The sequence below is a fragment of the Cynocephalus volans genome, chromosome 4 (assembly GCF_027409185.1).
Source record: "Cynocephalus volans isolate mCynVol1 chromosome 4, mCynVol1.pri, whole genome shotgun sequence".
NCBI classification, from domain to species: Eukaryota; Metazoa; Chordata; class Mammalia; order Dermoptera; family Cynocephalidae; genus Cynocephalus; species Cynocephalus volans.
In genome coordinates, this window is record NC_084463.1 from 161,537,527 (window position 1) to 161,565,433 (window position 27,907).

At 58.1% G+C, this 27,907-nt stretch overlaps 3 protein-coding genes across 4 annotated transcripts; all 3 read left to right on the top strand.

Annotated features, from left to right (window-relative positions):
• Nucleotides 1-4,407: 4,407 nt before the first annotated feature.
• KLC2 (kinesin light chain 2) lies at nucleotides 4,408-14,005 on the top strand. 2 transcript variants are annotated; one of them, XM_063092604.1, is made up of 16 exons: nucleotides 4,408-4,516; nucleotides 5,118-5,356; nucleotides 7,808-8,038; nucleotides 8,188-8,257; nucleotides 8,917-9,139; nucleotides 9,808-9,895; nucleotides 10,018-10,119; nucleotides 10,212-10,385; nucleotides 10,514-10,613; nucleotides 11,269-11,318; nucleotides 11,423-11,490; nucleotides 11,937-12,045; nucleotides 12,137-12,295; nucleotides 12,372-12,496; nucleotides 12,712-12,769; nucleotides 13,100-14,005. In XM_063092604.1, the coding sequence occupies exons 2-16, from the start codon at nucleotides 5,129-5,131 to the stop codon at nucleotides 13,181-13,183; spliced, it is 1,869 nt and encodes a 622-aa protein (XP_062948674.1). In that variant the 5' UTR covers nucleotides 4,408-4,516; nucleotides 5,118-5,128; the 3' UTR covers nucleotides 13,184-14,005. The 2 variants fall into 2 exon arrangements, with proteins under 2 accessions (XP_062948674.1, XP_062948673.1); XM_063092603.1 differs by having other exon boundaries at nucleotides 4,409-4,516; nucleotides 5,082-5,356.
• Nucleotides 14,006-14,727: 722 nt separating this feature from the next.
• RAB1B (RAB1B, member RAS oncogene family) lies at nucleotides 14,728-21,862 on the top strand. Its single transcript, XM_063093101.1, has 6 exons — nucleotides 14,728-14,847; nucleotides 16,478-16,550; nucleotides 16,841-16,936; nucleotides 17,049-17,144; nucleotides 20,173-20,304; nucleotides 20,399-21,862. Exons 1-6 carry the CDS (start codon nucleotides 14,834-14,836, stop codon nucleotides 20,591-20,593), a joined length of 606 nt encoding a protein of 201 aa, XP_062949171.1. The 5' UTR covers nucleotides 14,728-14,833; the 3' UTR covers nucleotides 20,594-21,862.
• A 969-nt stretch (nucleotides 21,863-22,831) lies between these two features.
• Nucleotides 22,832-27,904, top strand: CNIH2 (cornichon family AMPA receptor auxiliary protein 2). Its single transcript, XM_063095752.1, has 6 exons — nucleotides 22,832-22,912; nucleotides 26,561-26,629; nucleotides 27,039-27,086; nucleotides 27,347-27,459; nucleotides 27,556-27,699; nucleotides 27,877-27,904. Exons 1-6 carry the CDS (start codon nucleotides 22,832-22,834, stop codon nucleotides 27,902-27,904), a joined length of 483 nt encoding a protein of 160 aa, XP_062951822.1.
• The last annotated feature ends 3 nt before the right edge of the window (nucleotides 27,905-27,907 follow it).

Genomic DNA, 27,907 nt, shown 5'->3' on the forward strand with positions numbered 1-27,907 from the left:
GCCCTGCCTGAACAGGCAGATGGTGTGACATCTCTGCTGGAGATCTGGACAGGAGATGGTGAGTTTGGTTTAGGGCAAGAGGGATATGTGCTGTTCCAACTGGAGGTTGAATATATGGGTCTGGATGAAGCTCAGGGGAGCGATCTGGGCTAGAGATGGAGATTTGGGCTTCCTTAGCATGTGGGAGAGCTAGTGTTGGGGAGAGGATGAGCTCACCCCTGGCCAGGCTGATCCTCCTCCATCCTGATCACACAGGTACCTACTGTCAGCACTCAACCCCTTAGCAGCGGTCATATTCAGATGGACTTTCTGTTTGCTGCCTTGTTTGTTGTTTGCTTTCATTCTGAATGTGTTTTCTCTCCAACAACGCTGTAAGCAGAGACTGCCCTGTATTTCACATTCTTTCTACTCACCAGCACATGGTCTGTCAAATAGTAAGCTCGATGGTGATGATAATAATAAAGAACTACTGGGAGTAGTATCTGTTATGCACAAGGCATAACGTTAAGACTTTATGCCATTTTATTCAGTTCTCTCAATGACTTTACAAGCTAGGTATTAGGAACCTCATTTTACAGGAGAGGAAACATGAAATAACAGAGCACGCCTAAAAGCCACACAGCTGGCAAATGGAGAAACGTGGCTTAGAATTCAGCTGAGTCTGTCCCCAAGGCCTGTGTTCCCTCCCACGGAGCAGGGCAGGGACCCTTCTAGCTTGGCTGGGAGGCCACCAGGTACAGATTTGCTGTGAGGCCGGAACCAGGAGCCTCACAGAAGAGCTCTGAGCAAATTTGATTCTCAGTGACAGAACTGACAACCAGAAGTATCCAAGGTGGAACAAGTACCTCAGGAAATGGGGGAGAAACAGTCTTTAGGGAGCCGCCAATCTGAGCAGTTATGGGTGAATCCACTGACATTTCAGGTGGGATGATAGCCTTGGCGAAAGTACCCCACAACCACCTCAAAAAAAAAGAGGGAAGCCAGCCAATGGAAAAAGAATAAGAAAGCAGATTTCAGTGGGATGAGTGCTTCCGAGGATCCAAAGGGACAGGATAGGAGAAGTGGGAGTGATTTTCAGGGAGAAAACAATATTAAAAGTAGCAAGAACAACTTCCCCAGACATGGGCCAGGGGGTGGGAGGAGGTGCTAAGCACTATGGAAAATAGCATAAGGAGCTGAATCACCATTGGGCATGGAATCCTTCCTTTATTCTCCCTTTATTGAGCGCCCATCAGCAGCCTGGCATGAGACAGTGGCTGTGGGGGGAGTTCAGGACACAGCAAAGTGAAGTAACAATCCCTTCCCTTGAGAGATGCACAGTGTAATCCTCAGAGACAAGATAGAAAGCCAAGTGGTTGACAAGGTTGGACATATGCAAGGTTAAGTGCTGAAAGCAAGATAAGAGCATGAGAACCAGCAGGCCCAGGCTTCGCTCCACTGCACAAAGGAAGGAGCAGGGCCAGCCACCTAAGAGAATCACAAAGAAACCAGCAAAACAGACAGCAGAAAAGTTGGAGCAAGGAACTAGCCAAGTCATAAAGGAGACTGAAAAATGTTCTCTCCGTTTACCTGGGAAAAGGTGATAAAAGCAATGCGTTCCTTGACTAGATGGAGCAAAAGGACCAGGGAAGAAAGCAGGGGTGGGGGTGTGTATTTGCAGCTGGGGATGGGCTGCATGTAGCATGTGGCCCTGAAAACACGTATGTGTGCAGAGGGGTGTGTGGGCAGCACAGCCTCTGCGTGAACCTGCCTCAGGCTCTATGTTCGAGGGTATGCTTTTGTGGGGGTGTCAACAAGCAACTTGGCCTTGGTTCTCTTGACATCTACTCCATGTGCTCAGTCTCCCTCACACACTGGGACAAAATGACCTGGACTTAAGATTCAAGAAGGATGAAGTTGTCACTGGGAGCCTGAGCTCCCGGAGAATAGCAGGGTAAAAAGCCAGCCCTGCCCTCTCTGAGCCTCAGTTTCCTTTGTAAAACAAAGTCATTGAAACAGCAGCTTCCACCTGGGGTGCACATCATGGGCACTGGGGAAATTGTAAAGTTTTAGGTGCCCAGGGCCCATCCTGGTATCACCTAATCCCAATCTCCAGAGGGAGAGCCTCCTAACAAAGTTCTTTCCCACGAGATTCTGAAACCCAGCCTGGCTAAGAACAAAGGTGCCCTGGGCTCCAGATTCTGTTTCCTCCGTGTGAACAAAACATGCTGGTGAGCTGGGAATGCAGTCATGGTCTGATGGAGTCTGTGCATGGAGGCAGGCTTATCAACTGCAGCCAGTGTGCCTCTCAAAGGGCCAAAGGATGACAGACACCAAATGCAAAAGACCCCAACCTTCAGGGGCTCTGGAGGAAAACTGACCAGCTGAAACTGACAGGATTAAACACAAGCTGGGCACAGATGCAAACAACAATCGATGGACACAGGAAACTGGTAACGGCAGGTGTTTCTGGGGAGGGGAGCTAGATGGTTAAGGACAGCAGTCAGGGAGAGAACTACATTTCATGTTACTTGTATGTACATATGCCTTTTGAATGTGGCACCATATCAAAGTATTAACTATCTGGAAAAAAATCAGCAGCAGAAGCACAGGATTGCAGAGAAGAACATGGCTGGATGTAACTAAGATGTACATGATCTGGGGTCTTAGCTGACCACATGCTTCACCTGTGGTGGCTGTCAAAGCCTGACTTGTAACTTCATGGGTGAAAAGGTGGCACACTCGCTTAAGGGCACCATCCTCTGTGATCTGTGCAGTTCACTGCCTGTCTGGATCACTGGGCCCTGGGCTGAGCACCACATTCTGAGAGCAGGGTCTGGACTGACACGCTACATTACATCCACACAGCAGACATTAGAATGGGAAGGTCAGGAAACTGCTGTAGGATTGGATAAAGGTTAGCCTAGGCAATGACTAGACTGGGTGGGGCACCATGGCTGTCTCCAAGTATTATCATTAGCAAAAGGGATCAGACTTCTTCCTGAAAACAGAGCTTTAGCTGTGGGTGAGCATTGTAGGAAGGCACTTTGAGAGCTAGGAAAAAACTTTTTAACCTTTAGAGTTGTTTCGCAATAGAATGTATGACAGTGAGCTCCCTGTCACAAGATGTACTCAAGATAAGGGTGCTGGACCACCTCTCTTTCAAAGGGGATTCTGGCAGCTACCAGGATGGTGAACCCGGTGAATTCTGAGTCTGAACACCTCCTGGCTCAGAAGGAACACAGGCCTTGCTGTGCAGCTTTTATCCCTCGGGTGGTCATCCTGCTGTCAGTTCCTAGCACCATCAACATAGAAATGGTGGGGAAAGTGCCAGGTGGCTACTGACCTAAGGCTGCAGAGAATCAGACCAGAGCATGGGCTTGGGAGGGCCTTGGCAAGGCCAACAGGTGCATCCTTCTGCCTTTTTAAAAAACCCACATTTACTGAGTGCTGCTGTGTACCCGACCAGGGCTACTCTGGGAGCAAAAAGACAGGCTCTGGCCTGCACTGCAAGGAGGAGAACGCAAACCAACAAGAAAAATGTTAGAAGGGATGCCACTATAGAGAGAATTAAATGAATGCACCGGAGGGACTCGAGGCTGCTTTAGATGGGGGGCTGGGACTCAAGGAAAGCCGCTCTGAGGAAGTGACAATCTGAGCCCCGAATGACCTCGTCACGGACCAAAGACCTCCACTTTGTCTTGATCATCTGGGCAACAGCATCGGCTGTGGTGTTCACCCACAGGAGCATGAGTCTTTTTCTCCACTGATGCCCGCCTGCCCCTTGCCAGAAGCCTCCGTCCCTTCCCCTACGAAGCGGCCCCAAGATGCTGTGAATTCCCTACAGAGACATGGACAGTTGGGAGGGGGGGGGCGGATAACATCTGTAGGGACAAATGAGCCTGAAGTCAGATCTGCAAGAAGATGCGGATAACAGCACCACGCACTTCAACGGGTCTTTGCAAGCATTAAATTAATGCACTTAAAGCACCAATGCTCCCGACACACAGCGCCCAATAAGTGGCAACTGCCTCAATAAATGTCAACTGTCTCGCTCTGGACTCCGAGGGGGCCGGGCCTTCTCCCTGGGCCTCAGTTTCTCCCGTCGTCCTCGCTGGCCACCAATCCGGATGCTTTAGGGTCTTCCAAGCAGCTGCACACCCGTGAGGTCTCAGGGCATTTTACTGCCAAAGAAACCCAGGCTGGCAGAGCGTGGGAGGCTGCCTCTGGGAACCTGCGCCCCAAGCCCGCCCCCGCCCCGCCCCGACCCCGCCGCCTCGATGGCCCCGCCCCGCCCCCGGCCAGCCCCGCCCCGCTCCCCCTCCCCTGGAGCCCGCCCGACCGGAGCGCTCCTTTAAGGCAGCTACCCCGCCGAGAAGTGTTTCGCCCCCTCCGACGCCGCCGAGGTAGCGGCTTCACCTTTAAGGCGGCGCGAGGACTGCTGGGAAGGCCGGCGGGATGGAGGCGGCGGGACCCGCTCCTGGCTGCGGGTCCTGGTGAAGCGGGGCCGGAGCTGGAGCCCGAGCGGGAGGCTCAGGTCGGCGCGGCGGATCGGGCCAGGAAAGGGAGTCAGTCCCTGAAGGGGAGGGGGCTCCGGGTCGGCCTATGGGAGGGGTCGTCGTGGGCGGGGCCTGGAGGGACCGGGGACCGGAGTTCTCCGCCCCTCCAGTGGAGTCTGCGGGCCCGGCCTTCCTGAGCGGAGGGGCCCTGCGGCCAGGTGTGCCTGTCGAGGAGGGGGCTGTCTGAGGGGCTGGGGCCAGGTCGCCCGGAGGAGCCCCGTCTCCCGCACGGGAGTGAGCCCCCGCTACCCCGTACCGTCCCCCGGTGCTCCCTGCGCTGAGAAAGGGTGTCCCCAGGGCAGCCCCGAGACTGGGCCGCCTATTCTGGCCAAAGCCGGTGGTCTGGGACCGAGTCCGGGTCCGGCCTCACCCGCCGCACCGCATTGCGTCTCCCCAGCCCAGACGAGCCGGGCGCGCCCCCTGTAGGCCAAGCGCGAGCACGGTGCGGGCTGCCAGCTGGGGGACCTCGGCGCCCCGGGGACCCAGGCGTGCGGGACCGCCGGTGTTCACCTAATCCGGGGCGGACGGCGGCGTGGTCCCCAGGCCCGGCGCTCGCCTGCCCGCCCTTCGCCTTCACAGGCGGCACGACCATGGCCACCATGGTGCTTACGCGGGAAGAGAAGCTGAGCCAGGATGAGATCGTGCTGGGAACCAAGGCCGTCATCCAGGGACTGGAGACTCTGCGCGGGGAGCATCGTGCCCTGCTCGCTCCCCTGGTCGCTCATGAGGCGAGCGAGGCCGAGCCCGGCTCTCAGGAGCGCTGTGTCGTCCTGCGCCGCTCCCTGGAGGCCATCGAGCTGGGGCTGGGGGAAGCCCAGGTAGGCTTGTCTGGGGCGCTGAGGTGGAAGGTCACAGGAGAGTGGAGGGATCGAGCTTTCCAGAGGAATCCCAGTGATGCAGGAACAGAATCTGAGCAGGGAACCACCTGTCCCCTGGAGCCCCATGTTAAGATCCCAATAAATATCTGTTGAAGAACTGAATGCACTTTGGAGACCCCTACCCCGCTTAAAGAGACCCCGGTCACACTTGCGCCCATACAGAACCTTGTTCTGGGCTCCCCTCTACCTAACAGAGACTGAATGGCATAGGAGAACAGAAAGGAAATCCTTAAGGACACACTCCGCCCAACTTAGTCTTCTATTCATTCATTAATAGATATGTGCCAGGCAATGTGTTAGGTGCCAGGGATACAGGGTCCAACAAGACAGACAAGATCCCTGCCCTGGTCTAGTAGGAAAAGAGATGAAAACATACATACCCAAATAATTCATTGTTACAAATTGTGATAAATGATCCCAAGAAATGAACAGGATCTTGTGACAGCTTATAGCAGGGGGTCTTATCTATTGGTCAGGCAAGACTTCTCTGAGAAAATGACATTTAAACCAAGACTTGAAGGAAGCAATGAACCTACCTCCAGAAAAGGGGAGGTGGGAAATGTTGCATGTGCAAAGGTCCTGAGGTAGGAAAGGTCTGTGGTGGGGGATTGAAAGAAGAACTGTGTGACTGGAGCTTCACGGGGAAGGAGAGAGGGACAGAAGAGGCCCGTGAAGAAGGCAGGAGCCAGATCATGGCCTTGTTAGTCTCGGTTTTATTCTCAGGAAATCAGGAAGCCTTTGGAGGGCTTTAAGCAGCAGGGGGCACAATCTTACTTAGATTTTTTTTTTTGTGACCCCCTCCACTGCGCTCAGCCATCCACTGCGCTCATGGCCATCCCTATATAGGATCCGAACCCGCGGCGGGAGCGCTGCTGCACTCCCAGCGCCGCACTCTCCCGAGTGTGCCACGGGGTCGGCCCAATCTTACTTAGGTTTTAAAAATTCCCTCTGGTTGAGATGTTGAGAATAAACCTTAGTGGGTCAAGGATGGAAGCAGGTAGCAAGTGGTTAGGAAGCTACTGCTGGAGTTCAAATGAGACTAAAGGGATGGCCATGAGGGTGGAGAGAAGGGGACCAGTTCCAGATGATCTGGAGGAAAATCCAGCAGGTCCTGGGAATGGAGTAAGGGAGAGAGAGGAAGGCAGCATAACACCCAGGTTTGTGGTTTAAGCAAGTTAAGGGTTGAGAGAGCCGGGTGGGTGGATCAGGAGTCCTGTCTTGGCCTCAGTCATTTGGGCTGTCAGGATGATATGCAGACAGAGATGTCCAGGAGGCATTGGGACCTACAAGGTGGCAGGCTCTACAGGAAAGGGTTTTATTCCCTTCAGATCTTGGCCCAGCCCCTGCCTGGCTCCGTCAATCTTGGGTAGGTTGTATCATCTTGGTTTCCTTGCCTTTAAAATAAGGATCATGCCATCTGCTGTATATACTTCCAGGCTGTTTAGGGAATTTTTTTTTTAAGCTAGTGGTTACGAAAACACCTGTCACTTAGGCATTTGCTAACCAACTAAAAAGCACAGGGTCCCAGATTGCCTGGCCCTCTGGAAGGGCAATGTGTTAGTCATTCACGCCTTGGCCAGTTGGCTGTCAGGTGCAGGATGACCATACAGGGGCTCCACTCCCAGTGGTGCGCAGCCATCCTCACAGACAGGGAACAGGATGGTGCAGAGCGTACAGGCAGCGAGGCCGTGTGTGGAGCTGGAGCAGAGGGGAAGGCACGACTGGGAAGAAGCTTCCCTGCAGAAATGACCTTGGACTGTGAAGGATGGAGAAAGGAGGGTGGAGCCTATGTCTAGGCCCCAAGGCAGGAAGAGCCTGGAAGCTCAGGAAAGGAGCCAGAGTTTGGAGAAGAGTAGTTCCTTAGACCATCTCGGGGTTTGGGACACATTCCCTATCCTTACCTGGGAGCTGCAGAAAGAGAGGGGTACCGTGGGACCCTCAGCAGAAGTTGGGATGCAGTCTTTCAGTGGCCCTTCAGCCACCTATCAGGGTTTTTTGGGCTAGCCCTGGGGCAGGAAGCAGTGGTATAGTGTCTGTGGCTGCAGGGGCTTGAGTACAACTGGCAGGAGAGATACAGGAAGAGTTTGGTAGCTCAGGGGAAGCACAGCACCCCAACTAGCCCTCTTCTGGGGTCCTCCTAACCCCAGAAGGAATGAGTCAGGGACCTCCAAGCCTCCTGGATTTGGGCCTTGGACTACAGTCTGTTTGGGGCCTTGGGGTTAGAATCTCTCTTGAGGAGGGGAGAGCTCCAAGGCCTGAGGCCCTGCAGCTCCTCACAGGCAGGGCCAGGCCTGGCTCTTCACTCATCCCCAGAGCTGCAGGAGGCCCAGACTGGAGTTGCAGGCTTGGGGGTGGACAGGGCTCTGATGCTTATCCCCACCGGCTGCACAGGTGATCCTGGCACTATCAAGCCACCTGGGGGCCGTAGAGTCAGAGAAGCAGAAGCTGCGGGCTCAGGTGCGGCGCCTGGTACAGGAGAACCAGTGGCTACGGGAGGAACTGGCAGGGACGCAGCAGAAGCTGCAGCGCAGTGAGCAGGCCGTGGCCCAGCTGGAGGAGGAGAAGCAGCACCTGCTATTCATGAGCCAGATCCGCAAGCTGGATGAGGATGCCTCCCCCAACGTGAGCCTCGCCGTGGCCGCTGCCACCTGGGCAAGGGGGCCTGGGAGCAGGGAGGGGCAGCACAGCGCAAACTCAGCTCAGACCCGGCCCACTGACACGTGGCCACCCCATGCCTCCTTCCCTGATGCTCATCCTGTCTTCCCCCCCAGGAGGAGAAGGGGGATGTCCCCAAAGACTCTCTGGATGACCTGTTCCCTAATGAGGATGAACAGAACCCAGGTGCGGATGGACTGTTGGTTCTGGGGTGGGGGAAAGAAGAGCTGTGTGAACTCCTGGTCCTTGGGACCCAGCAGTCACAGGAGACAGGGACTGAATGGCTGCCATTTCTCTTTCCTGCCTCGTTTCTGATCATCATGTCCCAGCACGTGAGAGGTTGTGAGCTGGCTCTCGTGGCTGCTTCTCATCCCCCAAGCTCTGTGAGGAGCAAACATCACAGTTATGAGTTCTGGAGCTGCCAGGCCTGGCATTCAAGTCCTGCTCTGCCATCGGCTGCTCTGTGGTCACCAGGAGGGTTTCTTTTCCTCTCTGAGCTTCCTGTGAGGGTGAAAGGAGACACGTGCACAGACAGTGCCCAGCCAGTCCGGGGCTTGCCCTGCACATGGTGCTCAGCACGGATCAGAGCCTCCATTCTGCAGATGAGGAAGCTGAGGCTCAGGGGTTAGGGCTCCAGGACACACAGCTTGAAGTACTGGAGCTGGGACTCTACTCACTCTTACTATGGGGTAGTGAGATCCAGTCTATATATAGGGACACTGAGGCAGGGTGGTTAGTGACTTGCCTAGGGCCATATGTCAGGTGGGTCAAAGGCAAGGCTGGCACATGCCAGCCCAGCCCAGTGGGTAGACGATACATCTGACCTCCTGCCCTTGGCCCTGCAGCCCCCAGCCCTGGAGGAGGAGATGTGGCTGCCCAGCATGGGGGCTATGAGATCCCGGCACGGCTTCGTACACTGCACAATCTGGTGATCCAGTATGCCTCGCAGGGCCGCTATGAGGTGGCAGTGCCACTCTGCAAGCAGGCGCTTGAGGACCTGGAGAAGACATCAGGCCATGACCACCCTGATGTGGCCACCATGCTGAACATCCTAGCGCTGGTCTATCGGTGAGGGCTCTTCAGGCCACAGTCATCCCTGGGGGCACCTGCAATTCTTCAAGAAGGCTCCAGCCCTGGGTCATAGCCCTGGGTGCCTGCTGTGGGCCAGGACATGGGCTCCACCGGGCAGTTGTGGGGCAGAGAGAAGGGCCTGCATGGAGCTGGGCTACAGATGTAAATAATCCTCAGTCTAGTGGAGGAGAAGGGTTTGGACATAACTGGGGAGGGGGCCTCCGGGGGTCCCAGGGAGTGGGCATGCTTCCTCAGGCACCAAAGCTTGAGTGGGGGTTTTGGTGGAAGGTGAGTTTGCCCAGAACACAAGAGGGTTGGAAAAGGTTTCTGTGGCAGAAATCATGGCCCAAGCTCATTTCTGAGGGCTGGGGACTAAGAGCAAGGTCCCTTGAGTAGTGGCAGAGAAGTTCTATGAGGCACAGGGGACTAGGCATGAGGTGGTGAGCACACCCCAGCACTGCATGCCAGGCAAGTTGGAAGTGAGCTGCCCAAGCTCCCAAGCTCCTGGAGTGCAGGGGCTGAGCAGGTCTCCCCATGCCCTGGGTCATGCTCCAACATGCACACTCGTCAGTGAATGCAGGAGGAGTGACCATAGGGATCCAGGGCCACTGGGGGAGGGCCTTGGGCTGGAGGACAACTCTGACCATGGTGCTGCCTGCTTCCAGGGACCAGAACAAATACAAGGAAGCTGCCCACCTGCTCAATGATGCTCTGGCCATCCGGGAGAAGACACTGGGCAAGGACCACCCAGCTGTGAGTGATGAGGCTTGGGTGGGAGGTGAGGGCTGCCCCCCACCCCTGGCAGCTCCCAGGTCCCAGAATCCCTGCTCAGCAGGGCCCTGCATCAGGGAGCCTCCATTCTCACACCCCTGCAGGTGGCTGCAACGCTAAATAACCTGGCAGTTCTGTATGGAAAGCGGGGCAAGTACAAGGAGGCTGAGCCACTGTGCAAGCGGGCGCTGGAGATCCGGGAGAAGGTGGGAGTGGGCAGGGTCGGGCAGGCCAGGGGGGCTGGGCGGCCAGGGGCCCAGGAAGCCCTGAACCCAGCCACTGGCTCCTCCCATCCCAGGTCCTGGGCAAGTTTCACCCAGATGTGGCCAAGCAGCTCAGCAACCTGGCCTTGCTGTGCCAGAACCAGGGCAAGGCTGAGGAGGTGGAATACTACTACCGGCGGGCACTGGAGATCTATGCCACACGCCTCGGGCCTGATGACCCCAACGTGGCCAAGACCAAGAACAACCTGGTGCCCGGGGGCGAGGAAGGGCTGAAGGATGGGAAGGAGGGAGGGAGGGCTGAGGTTGTGGGGAGGAAGGAGAAGAAGAGGCGCAGCTCCCTGCATCCTGCTCACCTTCTGGGCCCCTGCCCCTTCAGGCTTCCTGCTACCTGAAACAGGGCAAGTACCAGGATGCAGAGACCCTGTACAAGGAGATCCTCACTCGTGCTCACGAGAAGGAGTTTGGCTCAGTCAATGGTGAGTCCATGACCGCCGTGGGCCTCTAGCCTATCCAGCACAGGCCCACTTGGCCATCAGCACCCAGCACAAAGACCTCAGTCAGGCAGGCCCTCATGCCTGGGGTCTGGCTGATACCCCAGCCTCACCTTTGGGTGATGCTCACAGCCGCACACCTGAGCACATACATCTGACTCACACAGCCTCCTGGGCCTGCATGTGCCACACACACATTTGCTTCCCTCTCACTCTTGACCCACAGTCTCCCCCTTTCTCCACCTGCTTATCTTGAGGGCCAAGCCCAAATGTCTCCCCTTCTGGGTAACCACCTTCTGGCTCCTGATGGTCAGTCATTTCCTGCTCCTGGATCCCTGGGAGCCTGGTCCAGCATTCAGGCCTAGCACATGTTTTGGGCTGTGGGCCTGAGGTGTGTAAGGGTCTGCCCCCCCCACCCCCACTCCCAAGCTCCTCGCCACAGCCCTGTGCTGTGCTCATCTCTGTGTGCAGAGGCAGCTGAGTAATGTTTTGGGTCTGTTCTTGTTTATTCATTCAACAAAGCCCAACCCTGCTTCTTTCTGGGTACCCCTGTACCCCTCCCCAGACCCTAGTCCTATGTCCAAACCAAGCAGGAACGGCCTACAGAGTAGGCAGGTGACAGTCCTCTTTCTCCCCCCAGGGGACAACAAGCCCATCTGGATGCACGCAGAGGAAAGGGAGGAGAGCAAGGTAGCTCTGTGGGCTGGGGCTGGGCAGGTGTCGGGAGGGTGGTGAGGCCAGGAAGGGCACAGGTAGTGCCTTCTCCCACCTCCCCTGACCATTCTTTTCCCCAGGATAAGCGCCGGGACAGCACACCCTATGGAGAATATGGCAGCTGGTACAAGGCCTGTAAAGTAGACAGGTAAGGGAGCAGGGACTGGGCTGGCGGTGGAGCAGGTAGCAGGGAAACTGCATCATGGGTGGGGCGAGGCCCGGGCACCACGCTCCATACTCTCTCCCTAGAACACACACCTCTCCTTGGCCAGCTCATCTTTCAAGGCCCAGGTCATAGGCCACCTGTCCCAAGGAGGCTTTTGGGACAGCCTGATTCTCTTGCTCCTGGGTCTCCCAGCTTTTGGTTCTGGAGGAAACATCCTGTGAGGGCAGTAGGGTCAGGTCCCCAGCCTTGCGGTGATTTCCCCAGGATGGTAGAGGCTAGGCGGGCCTAGTACAGGGCCTGAAACACAGGAAGGGCTGGATCCTGGCTGGATGGATGGTTCCACAGGGCTCAATGTGGGCTGGGTGCCAGGAGGGTTCCTGGGTCGAGGGAACATGGAGTTTGATACTTTCTTCTTGTCCTGTCCACAGCCCCACGGTCAACACCACTCTGCGCAGCTTAGGGGCCCTGTACCGACGCCAGGGAAAGCTGGAAGCCGCACATACACTGGAGGACTGTGCCAGCCGCAGCCGCAAGCAGGTGGGGCTCCATGCAGGAGGGGGTGGGCAGGGCCCTGTGTGGTCTTGTGTGTGTGCCAATCAGGACCTGATGCTCCTTGCCCCTCCCTCAGGGCCCGGACCCTGCCAGCCAGACCAAGGTGGTGGAACTGCTGAAAGATGGCAGTGGTGGGCGGGGAGAGCGCCGTGGCAGCCGAGATGGGGCCGGGGTTGCCGGGCTTCGGTCTGAGTCTGACCTTGAGGAAGCAGGGCCTGCAGCCGAGTGGAGTGGGGTGAGTCTGGGGGCTGGGGTGGGCCAGGAGCCTGGGTAGTCAGTGTGGTCTGGAGACAAGCCCATCCACCCCACAGGACGGCAGCGGCTCGTTGCGGCGCAGCGGCTCCTTTGGGAAGCTCCGGGATGCCCTGAGGCGTAGCAGTGAGATGCTGGTGAAGAAGTTGCAGGGGGGTGGCCCTCAGGAGACCCCTAACCCCAGGTGAACCTCTCAAGAGCCACCCAACAACCCCAGAGGAGCCCCTGACCCAGAGTGGGTCCCGCTGACCCAGGGTGACGCCCCATCCCTCTCAGGCGCCACCACCCACCAAATCGGCTCCCCTCTCTGCGCCCTCCCTCCCCAGCCCCAGCCTGGCCCCTTAGTCCGCCCTGCTCCAGTTCCACCATGGGCAAATCCCAGCTATCCTTTTCCTTCAGGATGAAGCGGGCCAGTTCCCTCAACTTCCTCAACAAGAGTGTGGAAGAGCCAGTCCAGGTAGGGGCAGGCAGGTGTGTGGGCACTGGGCTGGGATGCGGGTCTGTGTGTGTTCCCACCGAGCTTCTCCTCAAGTGCATCTCTTCATCCAGCAGCAGTTCCCCGCTCCATCCCAGGCCTGCTTAGGGCTGGACAGTGGGGAGACAGATGAGGGGAACCCAGTCCCTGCCCTGGGGTGGCAATACAGTAACCGTGGAGGTGGGGGCAGGAGGGGCAGGGCACCAGGGCGTGGCCTGGAGCTGAACCTGGCTCTGCCCCTGCCCTCTGTCCTGCGGGCCGGGAAACAGCTGGGCAGCAGCTTGTGCTGAGCTACCTGCCCCTCTCCCACAGCCTGGAGGCAAGGGGCTCTCTGACAGCCGCACTCTCAGCTCCAGCTCCATGGACCTCTCCCGACGAAGCTCCCTCGTAGGCTAATCCTGAAGGGACAGCCAGAGCCTCCAGCTGGCACGGGCTTCCACCCCCACCCCACCCCAGCCCTGCGCATGGGCCCGCTGCTTGTCCTGCCTGTCTCTCCCAAGGACCCGTCTTTTCTGTTCAATCTCAGGGTAACCTCCTCCCTTGTCATCTCAGCCTGAGCCCTGGAGGCTGGGCCCGCCCGCTCCAGCTCGTCCCCTTATTTATTCCTTCCAGAGGAGCCCCCTCTTCCCTAGGTCAGGGCCAGCGGGAGGGCTGGCTGGAGACTCAGTGGCCCGCCCTCCCCAGACCCCAGAGTCAAGAACACTAGGTACCTGCGTCCTCTCAGCACCCCTGTCCACGCCCCCGGCCGTTGCTTCTGTATATAGAGAAATAAGTTATTGGCCGCGCCCCTCCCGTCAGTCCACGGTACTACCCGGGCCTCCCCTCGCCTCGCCCTTCTCTAGTGGTACCGCCCAGGCCTTAATCACTCCCGTTCCGCGCGGTGGTGTCTCCCAGGCTCCACATTCTCCGGATTGGCGCCTCCCCAAAGGGTTCCCTGGACCTCGCGCTCTCCTGGCCTCTGAGGGATGCGCCCTGCCCCGCCATCGCCGTGCCCCAGGACCCCGCCGGGCCCTGCTCCGCATCTCGGCCTTATGCACTGTCCCTCGCGCCCGGCCCCGCCCCGGGTGCCGCCCGTCAGCCTCCTGCCACGCCTCCCAGCCGACAGCTGCTCGCGCAGGGCTGCGATGGCCCTGGTGGCTTGAGGGCTGCATCGGTCGGGGGAGGAGGCGGTCGCTATTTTCAGATTTTGCTGTAGAAATAAAGACGGTTTGAATCAGAGCCCGGCTTGTTTCGAGGCGGAGGCCGAGGATCCCCCAGCGTCTCTAGACTGGGCTGGGGTCGGGAGAGGTTGAGTGGCGGGGGGAGGGGGTCTCGCTCACGTGCTGCCCCGCGCCGGTGGATCCCACATACTCTGCCGCTATCCGGAATTGTCTGGGGCTCTGCGGGTTCAGGATTTCTAAAACCTTAACCTCTAGGGCTCTAGGGAGCAAGGGCATTGATGAGCTCTGCTCCTGACTAAGTTGTTTGACCTTGACCGAGTTTCCCTGGACGCGATTTTTTCATCTATAAAGTGCGGGGTTATAACGTCCTCCTGAGGCTGCGATTGTGAGGAGAGCCCCGCACACGGAAAACCCGGATAAACGAACTTTTATTAGTCTCCAATCTGTTACTAGCACTCATCTTCTCATTTAGTGCTCACAGCCTGGGAGCTGGGAGGGTATGGATGACTGCCTCCATCAGACAGACGTGAAACGCACCAAGCCCAGCCCGAAGTTAAGCTCCCAAACTCCAAGTAGCAGTCAGGCTCCCGAGCACAGTCCTGCAGGTACCTCTAGGAAGTGAACTACAAGCCCCAGAAGGCAATGCGCTAGCAGTGATGGGCGTGGCCCGCAGGCTCGGGCTCGCCGGGTTACGCCTGCGCAGCGGAGCCGAGTTGGATAACGTGGGAAACTACAAGTTCCGAGAAGCAGCGTGGCGAGGCCCAAGTCGGGAATGTTTGCGCCTGCGCGTCGCGGGCGGGGCCTCTGGGGCGGAGCGGCCACCATCTTGGAACGGGAGGCGGAGCAGAGCTGACTGGGAGCGACCGAGCGGGCTACCGCCGCCGCCATGAACCCCGAATAGTGAGTGAGCCCCGCCCGCGCCGTGCGGCGCAGCCTCGATCCCGAGTACGGGGCTGGACGCTTACCGAGGTTGTCTGGCCCGGGTCAGGACTGCGCGGCGCCCCCACATCCGGGTCCCTCTTCCGCTGACCCCCCCACACACATCCGGGTCCTGCCCCTCCCCCCGATGGCCCCAGGACCCTAGCTCGACACCCCGAGTCTTCACACCCGGGGCCCAGAAGCGGCGACCCCGAGAGGCAGCACTTGGAGTGCGAGGCACCGGCCCCACCAGGCCTCATCGGTCAGACGACCCGCAGCCCCGGTCTTTCCAGGCCTCAGTTTCCCCTGCTGCTTTGACGACGGCCCCGGCGTTTTGGAGCCCGTCACATAGTTTCTGGTCTCAGGTTCAGACTCGGGCCCTTTAGGTTGGGCCGTGAGTCCCTCTGCCCTTCCCTTTCTCGTAGAGCCCGGTTCCCGGGGCTGGACAGACGCGGGAAGCCCCGCAGCACCGCTGGGGCCGCGGCTCCCGCGGGTCCTCCTTTGCGGGGCGGCCGCCTCGCCTGGGTCGCGCTGTCCTGTCGCTCTCGGTGGTCCGTCCTTTTCCGTCCCCTCTTCACCTTTGCTGAGAGCCCCGCGCCACTGTCACACCCCTTTCCTTCGCTGTCACGTTCCCGATGGAGTTTAGATGAATGTGGAATTCGTCTCCCCCCTTTCCCCAAACTCTCCACACTTCTTGGTTACTCCCCTGCGGGCAGGTGGCCCACATCTCTTGCCCTGGACTTCTGGTTTTCCCCAAGTAGCACTTACCTTCTTCCTCTTCTGTCTCTTCCTTTTTCTCCTTCAGATCCAGGACTCAGATTTCTTTGGGGAAGGGTGAAGCACTGAGCTGGATTAGAAGAGGGAACAGAGCAAAGAAGGGAACCAACAGGCTCTCACAGAGACTTTGGAGTCTGACAGACCTGGTTTCAAATCTTAGAGTTATCAGCTGTGTGACTTAGGGCAGGTCACTTCTCTGATCTCTGGTTTCCTCATTAGCTGGGAATAACAAAATTCACTTTATCGGACTGTTGTGAGAATTAAATGAAATGATGCCTTTGAAGTACTTCGCACAGGGCCAGTCATAAGTAGGGACTCGATATTAAGTGTGATTTCCGTTGCCTCTTGCTGACCACTTCTTGGTGACTTCATGTCAGGCTCTGTACGTACGTTTTTCACTTAATAGTTTCTGGGCTGAGCCTTGGCTTCCACTTTTTGGGCCTCCCCTGCCAAGCCAGGCACACCATACAGGGTGTACTGGGAGTTCCCTAAGTAGCCCTTAACTATACAGACCACGGAGTCTGTCAAATCAGGGTAGGATGCCCAGCTCTGTCACTTAACTGATTGTGGTCCTTGGCAAGCTATGTCCCTCCCTGTGCCTCGGTTTCGTTCTCCACAAGGGGGAAATCAGACTCAGTAAGCTAGCTGAGTTATGGGCTGGTGGGAGGGGTGTCAGCACTCCCCCACCCATCACTGGTGGGCGGATCTGGTGAGCACAATAGTACTCTAAACCAAGGTGTGCCTCATGGTGTGGGGGGTGCTGTAATTGTGACTCCAGGATGATAGCAGGTGGGCTCCCTGCCTTCCTTCATGCCATCCCATCCTCTCTCTCCAGTGACTACCTGTTTAAGCTGCTTTTGATTGGTGACTCGGGCGTGGGCAAGTCATGCCTGCTCCTGCGATTTGCTGTGAGTAAGAGGCTTCCCATACCATCAATCTGGGGTCCTGGCTGGCAGCTGGGGGGATAAGGGGCAACCCAGAACACAGTAGTTGTAAGACATGGGAACCAAGGATGAAGTTGCAGGACCTGCCAGCAACACATCTGACTGAACAAGGACACAGGGCTGGCAAGTTGGGGTGCTGAGAACTGGGGCCTGGCAGTTAGGAGCTCAGCTGGGCCAGGAAGCGGGAGGGAGGCTTTCCAAATGGGCCTCAGGCCCGTTCACTCGTGCGTATCACTGTCCCCTTCACCTTCCAGGATGACACATACACAGAGAGCTACATCAGCACCATCGGGGTGGACTTTAAGATCCGAACCATTGAGCTGGATGGCAAAACAATAAAACTTCAGATCGTGAGTGTCACTCTCCCCAAAACCCCTGGTACAAAGGCATCCATCTTGGGTGGGGAGAGGCTCTGAGTATGGAGTCCAGGGCTGACCTGCCCCTCTATCTACTGTCTTACAGTGGGACACAGCTGGTCAGGAGCGATTCCGGACCATCACATCCAGCTACTACCGGGGGGCTCATGGCATCATTGTGGTATATGATGTCACCGACCAGGTACTCCCAGAGTCACCATCCCCAGCTTTGCCTCCTAAGCCTTAGGTCTTTGATTCTTGCTTCTTTTTTTCTCTTCCCTGATGCTTTCTGGAAAGGAGACTATACCCAGACTCATTTCACAAGGAGGGGGACAAGCACAGAGATGGGTCTTCCTGAGGCCCTGCTGCAGGGTCTTGGCAGAACCAGGCCTCACACTTCCTCTGCCCGCCAAAGTTGCCACCTTATTATAGATCTTCCAGGCACCAGTGTTTTGTGGAGATTTAGTCAGCTGGTTGGCTGCTGTGCTGGGCCCGTGGCTTCCTTTGTGAAGACACTGTGGGGGAGCAATCGGAGTGCCTTACACAATGAGATGAGGGAGCTCTGAGCTCTAGGCTCAGTGTAAGCAGAGGTCTTGAGCCCTGTGTCTGCTGTGGCAGCTTTAGTCACGTGTCACTGGCAGCAGTGATGATAGCAACAGCCAGAAATGGTGCCACCATACATTATAATTTACAGGACCTGTCACAGCCTTCAAATTGCCTTTTGATGCTAGTAAGAGGTCTGTGTTGTGTTGCCATCTTACAGATGAGGAGTTGGGTTCAGGATGGTGCAGTGACTTGCTGAGGGTCCTTCTGTTAGTTCAGTGGCAGAGGCAGAAGACTTAGTCTGCTGATTCCACCTGCTTTGTTTTTTCCTTCCAAACCTTGCTGCTTAATGGGGGCCAGGCCCTGGGGATGCAGAGAAGCTTATATCATCCCTGGGCTAGGAGGAGTCCCTTCTCTGAGGGACCTCTGGGCTCTTCGGCTTACCAGGGACTCATGATGCCTCCCTTCCCAGCTCTGTGTCCCACCCAGACATAGGTCACCAAGGCCCTATTGACTGCCAAGTCCTACGATCTCATTTCACTCTCACCCTGATTGGCCTCTTGTGGCTTCTACCTCCATTCTCTTCTCTCTCCTTAAAAATCTTACTGTCCTCAGCTCCCCCACCTCTCGCTGCATTCAATTCTGTCTTTTCTGTGTCTTTTTACTTTCCATCCTGTACTGCCCCCACCAGCCCCATATTCTGTGTTTCCTGACTCTGCCCCAAGCCACCTCTTTCCTCTCCCTGTACAGTTCCAGCCACTTTCATGGCCTGGCTTCTGTCTTGTGTTCTGTGATTCCTTCATCTAAACAGCTGTCACTGTGGATCCCAGCCTCTGTGTCCATGTGTCTGTGTTAATTCTGATCTTCAGGGTCTCATCCAGTGAACTAAATGGTGGAGTCGGTGTTTTCCAGGTGAGGGGATCCGCTTGGAGAGGTTTGTTAAATAACTTGCCCCACAGTCTGGAAGGGCAAAGCCATTGCTGGACCCAGGGGTCTTGGCCTTTGAGCACCCCCTTTCCTGCCCTCAGGCAGCCTCTCCCATGCTGCAGACCATCTGCAGAACGCACATGTGTCTACTCTGGCCTCACCATCCCTCCCCAAACCAGCTCCTTCATCCCCGTCTTTGAACAGAATCCCTGTCAGCCCAACCAGAACACTCTTCCCTCCCCACTGCAGTCAGTCACAAGGGCCCTCTATTCTCTCCCCATCATCTCTCTCAAATCTGTCCCCTCATAATAATAGCAGTGATGAGGATAATGGTAGCTCTTGCTAATTAAGCACTTGTTATGGAGAAAGGCCTGCTTTCATTCTCTCATGCTCACAACAGCCCTGCGAGGTACTATTTTATAGAGATGAGGAAACTGAGGCTCACAGAGGTCAGGTGACATATCTAAGGTCACTTGGTAAATGGCTGAGCCAGGGCTTACCCCAGGATGGTCTGATTCTAAATCCTGCCTCACTCCCTGGCTCAGGGTGTGCCTTCTCTTCCCTGGACTATTCCGACCACCTTCCAGTTGGTCTCCATCTTCTTGCCTGTCTGATCTGGCTTCTGCACTCCTGCCAGGACTTTCTTTCCAGAATGCAGGTGTGATTCTGCAGTTCCCTGCCTAGGAAAATGTCCACTGGTCCCTGGTTGTCCAAGACTTAGCCAAGCTAAGACCCCGTGATCTGGCCTACCTCTCTCCGCCTTCTCCTCTGCTTAGGGCCTGCGTCCATCAGCATTCCACTTCTCCCCACACCCTGAAGGCAACATGCCCCTCCCATTCTGTGACACCCGTCCTTCACAAGGCCAGTTCATACCTGAAGGCTTAGGTCAGCTGTAGCCTCCCCTGGCACTGGCGCTCCCCAGCTCCTGCCTTCTGTGCTCTCTTGCCACTGTGTGTGTCCTGGTCTATTCCTCCACTGTTCTTTGAATGCCTTAGGGCAAGGCTCTGGTATGGTTCCCTTCTGTCCCCAGTACCCAGCACAGAACCCAACTCGGGGTGTTGCAGGAGGTGTAAGTTTGAGGCAAGTGTGATTTCACCAGGCCTCTGGCCCCTAAGAAGAAAACATGGCTTTAGCTTGAGTATTGTCCTGAAAGTTCTGTCCTTTGCACAGGAGACGGGTGGTGGCAAGCTGCTGGCTGAATCTGAGGCTGGGTGATGAAGGTGTTGGTGCCAAAAGTAGGACAAATGTTAGGCTCTGTTCCCAGGATACCTGTCTCCCTCACAAGCCAGGGCCTCATTGGCGAGGACCTCCCACCTCCCGCTGGACTGCAAGGCTGCAAACCTTAAAGGAATTTTAAGGCCATTGTGGGGACTTTGGGATTCTTGTGAACCTGTTACTGTCTATTCCTGTCTCCCCTCTGGCCTGTCTCTCTTCTGATACCATTTGCTCCCCACACGTAGTTAGGCCTGTAAGTGTCTCAGGGAGAGAGACAGCCACAGGAAGCAGAGCTGGCTGGTCCTTAAGGGGGGCTGTTGGCAGACTGCCAGGGCCATGCTGGGCCTGGCTTTTAGGGTTCCAGACAGGAGGGCAGGGAAAAGCTAAGCCAGGAGGAGAGGGCTTCTTCTGGGTCCCAGAGCCCATGGCTCCTACCTCTCTCAGCCTCAGGGTAGCCCCTTCCCCTTAAAGAAGCCCCTGTTCTCCAGGTCTGGGGTAGAGGTGGGAGTTGGGAGCAAAATAACTTTTGGCCTTGGCCCCTCTAGGAATCCTATGCTAACGTGAAGCAGTGGCTGCAGGAGATTGACCGCTACGCCAGCGAGAACGTCAATAAGCTCCTGGTGGGCAACAAAAGCGACCTGACCACCAAGAAGGTGGTGGATAACACCACAGCCAAGGTGAGCAGGGCCTGGGCCAGGCTGCCAGGGTGGGCTGGCTCCCGCTGCCCCTGACACTTCCCTCCTCTCCTTTTATCTCCTCTCCCCTTGGCAGGAGTTTGCAGACTCTCTGGGCATCCCCTTCCTGGAGACGAGTGCCAAGAACGCTACCAACGTAGAACAGGCGTTCATGACTATGGCTGCTGAGATCAAAAAGCGAATGGGGCCTGGGGCAGCCTCAGGGGGCGAACGACCCAACCTCAAGATCGACAGCACCCCTGTGAAGCCGGCTGGTGGTGGCTGTTGCTAGGAGGGGTACATGGGGTGGGACAGGAGGGGGCACCTTCTCCAGATGATGCCCCTGGAGGGGCAGGAGATGCCTCCCATTCCCTCTCCTGGGGCATTTGAGTCTGTGGCTTTGGGGTGTCCTGGGCTCCCCATCTCCCTCTGGCCCATCTGCCTGCTGCCCTGAGCCCCCGTTTTGTCAGGGCCCCCAAGGGAGGACATCCAGGACCTGTGGCTGGGGTAAGGCAGGGACTTGCTCTGCTGCTGCCTCTAGTAACTTTAAAGATGCCCCACCACATACCTTTCTTTGGAACGAGGGCTTCTCTGTCTGTCTGCCTCCCAGCTCCCGTGTATGCTGCACTGGGTTTCTCTCTTTCCTCTTCTTCCTTCTCTCCCGGCTTTCCAAGAGCTGAGGGACTCCCTGGCCTCCGCTGCCCCTGGCTACAGTTAATGCCTGGGACCAGGAGTGTGGCCATGGGATCCAGGACCTGGGATCCAGGGTCCTGGGCCGGACCTCAGGATGGGCATGGGGGCCACAGGTATAGCAGCCCACCCTTTCCTCTCCCCTCTCTTCCCTCCCACCCCTCCCACACTAACAGCTCCAGCCGTCCAGCTGCGGTGGGGTCTGAGCACATCTAGGCAGGTGGGCGGGCAGCTGCTCTGGGCCTGTGTCTTAAGCCCAGAGGGAGCCTGCTCCTGCCGCTCCCTGCCCTGCCAGAGCCAGGCCCATGCGCTGCCTGCCCACCGTGCCCCTTTGTCCGCATGGCAGGCGGAGGCGGAAGGCCCACCGTGCCAGTGGCCGGGCACCAGCCTTAACCCTCACTCTGCCAGCACTTCCTCCCTTTCCCTGAGGCAGCACATCTGGCTTATTCTCCCTTTCCATCCCCTGGAGCCTAAGAGGGCAGATCCTCATTCCCTGCGGCTACTTCTCCTCTGGGGAATGTGGGTGCACCCCAGGGCAGGGGGCCTCTCTGCTCACCCCTACCTCCACCCAGGATCCTAGCCTCCTGCCCTCTGACACAGCTGCTTCCTGCAGAAAAACAAACATTTGGTCTCTACCTAAGAAGCCATGTCCCTTGTGCTGTCTCTTGCCTGTCCCACCTGTGCCCTGCCCTCCAGCTTGTATTTAAGTCTCTGGGCTGCCCCTTGGGGTGCCCCTCACTCCCACGTTCCCCTCTGGTGTCATGTCAGGCATTTTGCAAGGAAAAGCCACTTGGGGAAAGATGGAAAAGGAAAAAAAAAAATCAATAAATTTCCACTGACCCTCTGGTGAGCTGAGGGTTTTTGCAAGGAAGCTGTGGTGCTGAGTGTGTCTGTGGTCTGAGCCCAGCCTTGGGTTGGGGGATGGAACTGGAGCCTTGGGCTTGGTGGGATGCACGGGGGGCTTGGGCTCTGTGTCCCAGGGTTGCTGGTGAAAGCCCTTGACCCACTTGGGCCAGGAGAGCTGCCTGCTTCTGCGTCTGTGGTCTGTCCCCAAGGGCCTAACACCGTTCTGTCAGGGAAAGAGGCAGGCGGCCATCAGCAAATACCTGGTGAGCCACTGCCAGTCCCCACAGAGGCAGGCATCCAGGATGAGTAGCAGCCAGAACCAGGAGCCCAGGGGTCCTCAGACTGTCCCGGTGCACCTGGCTTGCACCTCTACAGCCCCTCTCCCAGCATCGCTCTGGCTTTAAGCCAGGTGTCTGCCCCCTGGGACAGTGACAAGTGCTTCGCACTTAAGGCCTCAGTCCGGGCTTCTGCCTACGGGTGAGACACACAGGGGTGTGTTCCCGTCCCAGTGGACCGAGTATGGCTGTGGTGGGTTGTCAGTGACGGGAGTGGGGGTCGAAGGGTGCCGAGAGGTGTCTGCGTGTTCCTGAGGGTGCGCGGCCGTGGGCTGGTCGGGGCGGGGGTGGCGCCCGGCCGGGCTGGGCCGGCGGAGGGCCCGCGGAGACCCAGCCCCGCCCGAGGCCGCTCGCACGGCGGCCCCGCCCCCGGCTCCGCCCCGCCGGCTTCGCGGGCTGGAGAGCGAGGGAGCCGCGGGCGAGGGATCGCAGGATGAGCGATCGGGGCCCGGGCAGCCGGCAGCGGACGCGCCCCCCGAGCCCCCCGGCCCGCGCCCCGCGCCCCCCACGGCCCCGCGGCCCCGGTCCCGGCCGCGCCGCCTGCGTCCCCGGAGCCCCACGGGCCATGCCCGGCCGGCCCTAAGCGCGGGCCGGGGGGCGTCCCCTTGCGCCCGGGCCCCGCGCTGGCGCCCCCCGGGCCGCCGCCCGGTGCGGGGGCCATGGCGTTCACCTTCGCGGCGTTCTGCTACATGCTCACCCTGGTGCTGTGCGCCTCCCTCATCTTCTTTGTCATCTGGCACGTAAGGCCGGGCTGGGGCTGGGGCTGGGGCTGGGGCTGGGGGCGGGGTGGGGGTCGGGGGCGCACGGAGCGGGAGGGGGCCGAGCTGGACGGTCTCAGAGCCCCGGGAAACTTGGAGCCCCGTCTCCGCTGCCCCCCACCGTCGGCTTCCTTCCCGGGGGCCCCTTCCTCCGCCGCCCCCGCCTGCCTGTGTGTGTCAGTCGGCCCCTGACCCCCTCCTCTGCCCCATCCAGCCGTGGGGTGGGGGCGGAATTCTGGAATTCTGCATCCTTTTCCTCCTCCTATTACCCGCCCCCCCATATCCAGCCGCCCCCGTATGTCCGTCGGGCAGTTTGTCTGTCTGCTCCCCCCCCCCCCCCCGTGGCTTTTTCCAGCCGGAGTGATGGAGCCGGTTGCTATGGCAACTGCATCTGTTTACAGGACCCACATAGCTCAGAGCCCATTAACCCTCTCCCTTCCCGGCCCCCTCCCTGACCAAGCCGCGATCGGCTCTAAGCAACCTCCAGGGACCCAGCCCCAGCACCGCTCACCTCCGGTTTCCCCCCCACTCTTGTCGGGAGGGCTGCCCGGCCCCCGGGTTTCTACCCTCCTAGCCCCTTCCCCGCTGTTCCTGCCCGCACTTTCCCCTTTGTCTCGCGTCCCCTCTGTGGCCCTCACCCTGACCTAGCCTCACACCTGCTTCTTCAGATGCCCGGCTCTCCCCTCATGCATTCCCTCCCTCGTTCTCTCCTCGAGGGCCTCCGCTGCCCAGCTCCGTTTTCTCCACTACAGAACTACCAATCGGCGTCCAGCTCCTTTGGGGGCCCCCGGCCCCCCTTTGCTGCCCTCTCTCCTCCCCCGTCCCCCACCCACCCTTCTATGCCTGCCCAGCTCGGGCACTCTCTGCTCACACTTCCTGCACACACGCGCTGGTCGTGATCCCCTTTAGGGGGTCCTTGCACCCGCCTCTAGTCTTTCTCCCTGCACGCCCTCCTTCCCTCCTCCCGTCGCCTCACCTGCTTCTTTCCTGGCCTCCCCACTGGCTCTCGCCTTTCTTTTCCTGGGACCTGCTGCCTGTTCCGTGGTTCTCCCTGCGCTCTTTGCCATCCCCTGCTGCCTTTCTGTCTTACATCAGGAGTCCGTAGACTCTGACTGCACCCTACTGTGTGGACGGCGAGCCCCACAGGTACCTCCAAACACACAGCCCATCTCCAGCCCGTCGCTCCCTGGCTTTGCTTCTCTCCCCACCTCTCTCTCCGTTGCTTTTTCTTTTCTCTTCCCACTTGCTCTATGAGGCTACTTCAAAAGTTCATGGAAATATTCATATTAGCTTTTAATTCTATGTTTCCATGAACTTTGTGAAGTGCCCTCAATTTCTCTTTCCCTCCCTTCAGCCCCCTGGGTTCATCTTGATGTCTCTTAGCCTCCGTTCCCATCCCCGGGGCCTTTGACAATCCTGTGGGGTGGGGACAGGAGGGCTAGGGTCCTAAGACTGGGAGGAATTGGGGACCGCAGGCTGGGGGACACAGAGCTAACCAGCTCTGGGAAGAAATGCTCCTGGAATTCAAGCAGCCCTTTTGGGGCTCTCCTTACCCAGGGGCCTCCTGCAGCTCCTATGGGGTCCCTGTCCTCAGGGGATTCCCAGAGCAGTTTTCCATCCAGCACACATGCGTGGATGCGTCCTGAGTACCAGGCTCTGGGTGGCTTTCAGGGAGTCAAGGATGAATAAGACTTAGACCTTGGTCTTGTGGCGTGCCCAGCCTGGGAGAAAGGGCCCATGCTTTAAAGTAACACCTCTGTTCATTCACCAAATATTTACTGAGCCCCTACTATGTGTGAGGCACTGTTTGCTCAGCCGTTTAGCTAGGTGATCTTAGCAAGTCATTCATCTGGAGCCTGTTTCCTCATTTGTAATGTGGTCTTGCTGTATACATAAGAGTACTCAGAGTGAGGCCTGCCAAGAGGGATAGGAGATAGGAGGTGTGGTCCTCAATCCAAAGCTGGTAAGAACTAGAACCTTCCAGGGCAGGACCCCAGATCCCACTTGAGACCCAGAGCCCAGGCCCCACTGGTCGCTAAGCAACGCTGGTGGTGAGTGACGCGTGTCAGCTGTCACCATGGGGGATTGTTTGTTCCGGGGGGCTGAGTCAGCGCCAGGCAGCCTAGGGGGTGGGAGGCGAGACACCCGCCACCTGCTGATGGTGCCAGCTCTGGGGCAGACAGACGGCACCCTTCCGCTCCCTGCTGGACCCTGTTGCTGCGCTGTCAGGCAGGTGGCTGCCCAGAGTCAATGGGGAGTTGGGGGTGGGCTCCAGATGGCCCCAGCTCCCTCCGAGAAGCCCATGTTCTTTCCCTTTAGGCCGTCTGGGGTCCGAGATGCTTGGGAGTGGTGGGCCTGCTGCCTAATCCTAGGACTGGAGCTGAGAGGAGGGGACCCCAGCAGGCTCCTCTGCCAGCCCGCCTCCCCTAAGTCACCTGCCCCCTCCCAAATCCATCCCATCATCTCCTCAAATACCCACTCCCCTCAAGAGTTCCCGACCTGTAAGGACACTGCCAACCCCCAGACACCCCAACACAAGAAGGCACCTTGGGTGCCTCAGACTTCTCTGCCATTCGAGCCCTCTGGAGTCTGGCTCCTAAAGAGCTCTGGACTCCATCCACAACTCTCCACCTCCACTGCCACCCTCCCCATTCAGACGAATTTTAATTCTGGAGTCAGACTTGGTTAGAATCCTGGCTTACTACTAACTAGCTGTATGGCCTTGGGCAAGTCAATCTGTGTCTCGGCTTCCTCATCTGCAAAACAGAAGTGAAAATAATACTAGTGTCTATGTCAGGTTGTTGCAAGCACTGAATGTGTTAATAAATATAACACCTGCTGGCCAAGAGTAGGCACCATGTATGTTGGCCAGCTTGTATTTCCTGCCCCACTGATCCTACATCACCTGACCACCCCACTCTGCTGTTCTGTACCCCTCCCTGTACCCCTCAGGGGCTCCCAGTTATCTTTGTGTTAAAGGCCAGACTCCTGGTCTAGCCTCACAGCGCACTTGTGCCTGGCTCTGCCGAGGTCTCCAGCCCCATCTTTCAGCACTCCCGCCCCATGAAACCTGCAGCTTCCCGAATGTTCCTTGTTCTTTCAACCCTCTGTGCCTCTGTACCTGCTATTCCTGCTGCGTGGACTGCTCTTTCCCCATTTGTTCACCAGACACACACCTACTCGAGTCAAGCCTGAACCTCCACCACCCTGCACACAAGGTTGGGCACCCGCTTCAGGTCCTCCCTGTACCCCACAGCCCTGACACCCAGAATGTAGTTCCAAGTTCTCCTCCCCGAAAGCCTGGGGTTCCTCCCAGGCAGGGGCTGTGAAACAGGTCTTTGGGGCCCGTGCTCAGCACAGGGCTGAGAAGAAGCCATGTCCTGGGATATTTTTGAAGGAGGTATAGTGGACACGGGCCTGAATTGGGCATCAAGACTCTAGGGTTCCATTCGAAACTGTCGTGTGACCTTGGACCAGGCCCTGCCCCTCTCTTGGCCCCGGTTTCTCCGCCTTTGCAACAAGCTCCATCTGGCCCCGTCCCCACGTGTAGATTCCTACCCCACTAAGGATGGGTGGTGGGAGGCCATAAGTTGCTGCCCCAACCCTGACGGGCACACGCCCCTCCCCCAGATCATAGCCTTTGACGAGCTGCGGACAGACTTCAAGAACCCCATCGACCAGGGGAACCCCGCGCGGGCAGTAAGTGATACATGTGCTGTGCCGAGGTGTGTCCGTCCGTCGTCTTTCCATCTGTCGTGGGTGGAGGCTGGGGGTGGAGGCTGGGCAGCCGGGAGTGTGAGGTGGGGGGCTGGAGGCCATGCCTCTTACTCTGTCCCCGCCCCCAGCAAACACCTGGCGCGGGCTCAGGGCCAGAGTTCCTCCTGGCGGGGCTGTCGTTGCCAGGCTCTGGGCCGTTGCCGTGGAGACGCGGGTGAAGGCCCCTCCATGGTGACGGTCGCCATGGGGACCGCGCGGCTGCTTCCTTGCCGCGCCAACAACGTCGCAGAGACTGCTCGGGCGCCCTCTGGCGGCCACTTGCAGCGCGGCGGGGGCGCCCAGTGCCCGCTCCTCCGCCTCCCCCATCGCGGTCTTTTCCTTCCTCCTACAGCGCGAGCGTTTAAAAAACATCGAACGCATCTGCTGCCTCCTGAGGAAGGTCAGTGTTAGGGCTGGGGGCTGCGGGCAGGAGGCTCCCGGCCTAGCGCGGCCCCCGTCTGTGGCCCAGCTAGGCCTTCCTCCTCTTCGGGCCTGTCTCACCCACTCTGCCACCTGGGAGAGGGTGGGAGGCCAGAGGCCTGTTAGTCCCCAGAGGTCATGGTGGGTGGGCACCTCTCAAACCCCAGCTCCCTCCTGTGCCCTTGAAGCTTGGGTCTGTCCTAGCACCAGGCTGCTGACCTCTCACCTTCGCTCCCCCAGCTGGTGGTCCCCGAATATTCCATCCACGGCCTCTTCTGTCTGATGTTTCTGTGTGCAGCAGAGTGGGTGACCCTGGGCCTCAACATCCCCCTCCTCTTCTACCACCTCTGGAGGTAGAGTAGCAGCTGCCTGGGGGAGGCCGAGATGGGGTGCAGGGGCAGGACGGGTGGAGCCTTGGCAGCGGGCACTCAGGCCCCTCCCCGCCCCAGGTACTTCCACCGCCCTGCAGATGGCTCTGAGGTCATGTATGACGCGGTCTCCATCATGAATGCTGACATCCTCAACTACTGCCAGAAGGAGTCCTGGTGCAAACTCGCCTTCTACCTGCTCTCCTTCTTCTATTACTTGTACAGGTGAGGCCCTGTCCACGGCAGTGGGAACTCAGGGAAGAGATGTTCAGGCATTGTGCTTCCATCCCAACTTTCTGCCCTTTGCCCTTAAGGACTGAGGGAGACTCAAGGTGTGGCTGGGTGGGCTGCCAGGCAGCTGGGCCTGCTCAGGACTCGGCTCACTGCCTCATCTTCCCACAGTATGGTTTATACGTTGGTGAGTTTCTAAGGG

Excerpts from the sequence above, each read along its gene's own strand:
- RAB1B (XM_063093101.1), top strand. Across the intron at positions 16,551-16,840 it reads GCCTGCTCCTGCGATTTGCT|GATGACACATACACAGAGAG; the intron begins GTGAGTAAGAGG and ends TTCACCTTCCAG. Across the intron at positions 20,305-20,398 it reads TGGATAACACCACAGCCAAG|GAGTTTGCAGACTCTCTGGG; the intron begins GTGAGCAGGGCC and ends TCCCCTTGGCAG.
- KLC2 (XM_063092604.1), top strand. The coding sequence starts at position 5,129 with ATGGCCACCATGGTGCTTACGCGGGAAGAGAAGCTGAGCCAGGATGAG. Across the intron at positions 10,614-11,268 it reads GGAGTTTGGCTCAGTCAATG|GGGACAACAAGCCCATCTGG; the intron begins GTGAGTCCATGA and ends TTCTCCCCCCAG. Across the intron at positions 11,491-11,936 it reads AAGGCCTGTAAAGTAGACAG|CCCCACGGTCAACACCACTC; the intron begins GTAAGGGAGCAG and ends TCCTGTCCACAG.
- CNIH2 (XM_063095752.1), top strand. The coding sequence starts at position 22,832 with ATGGCGTTCACCTTCGCGGCGTTCTGCTACATGCTCACCCTGGTGCTG. Across the intron at positions 27,087-27,346 it reads TCTGCTGCCTCCTGAGGAAG|CTGGTGGTCCCCGAATATTC; the intron begins GTCAGTGTTAGG and ends TCGCTCCCCCAG. Across the intron at positions 27,460-27,555 it reads CTCTTCTACCACCTCTGGAG|GTACTTCCACCGCCCTGCAG; the intron begins GTAGAGTAGCAG and ends TCCCCGCCCCAG.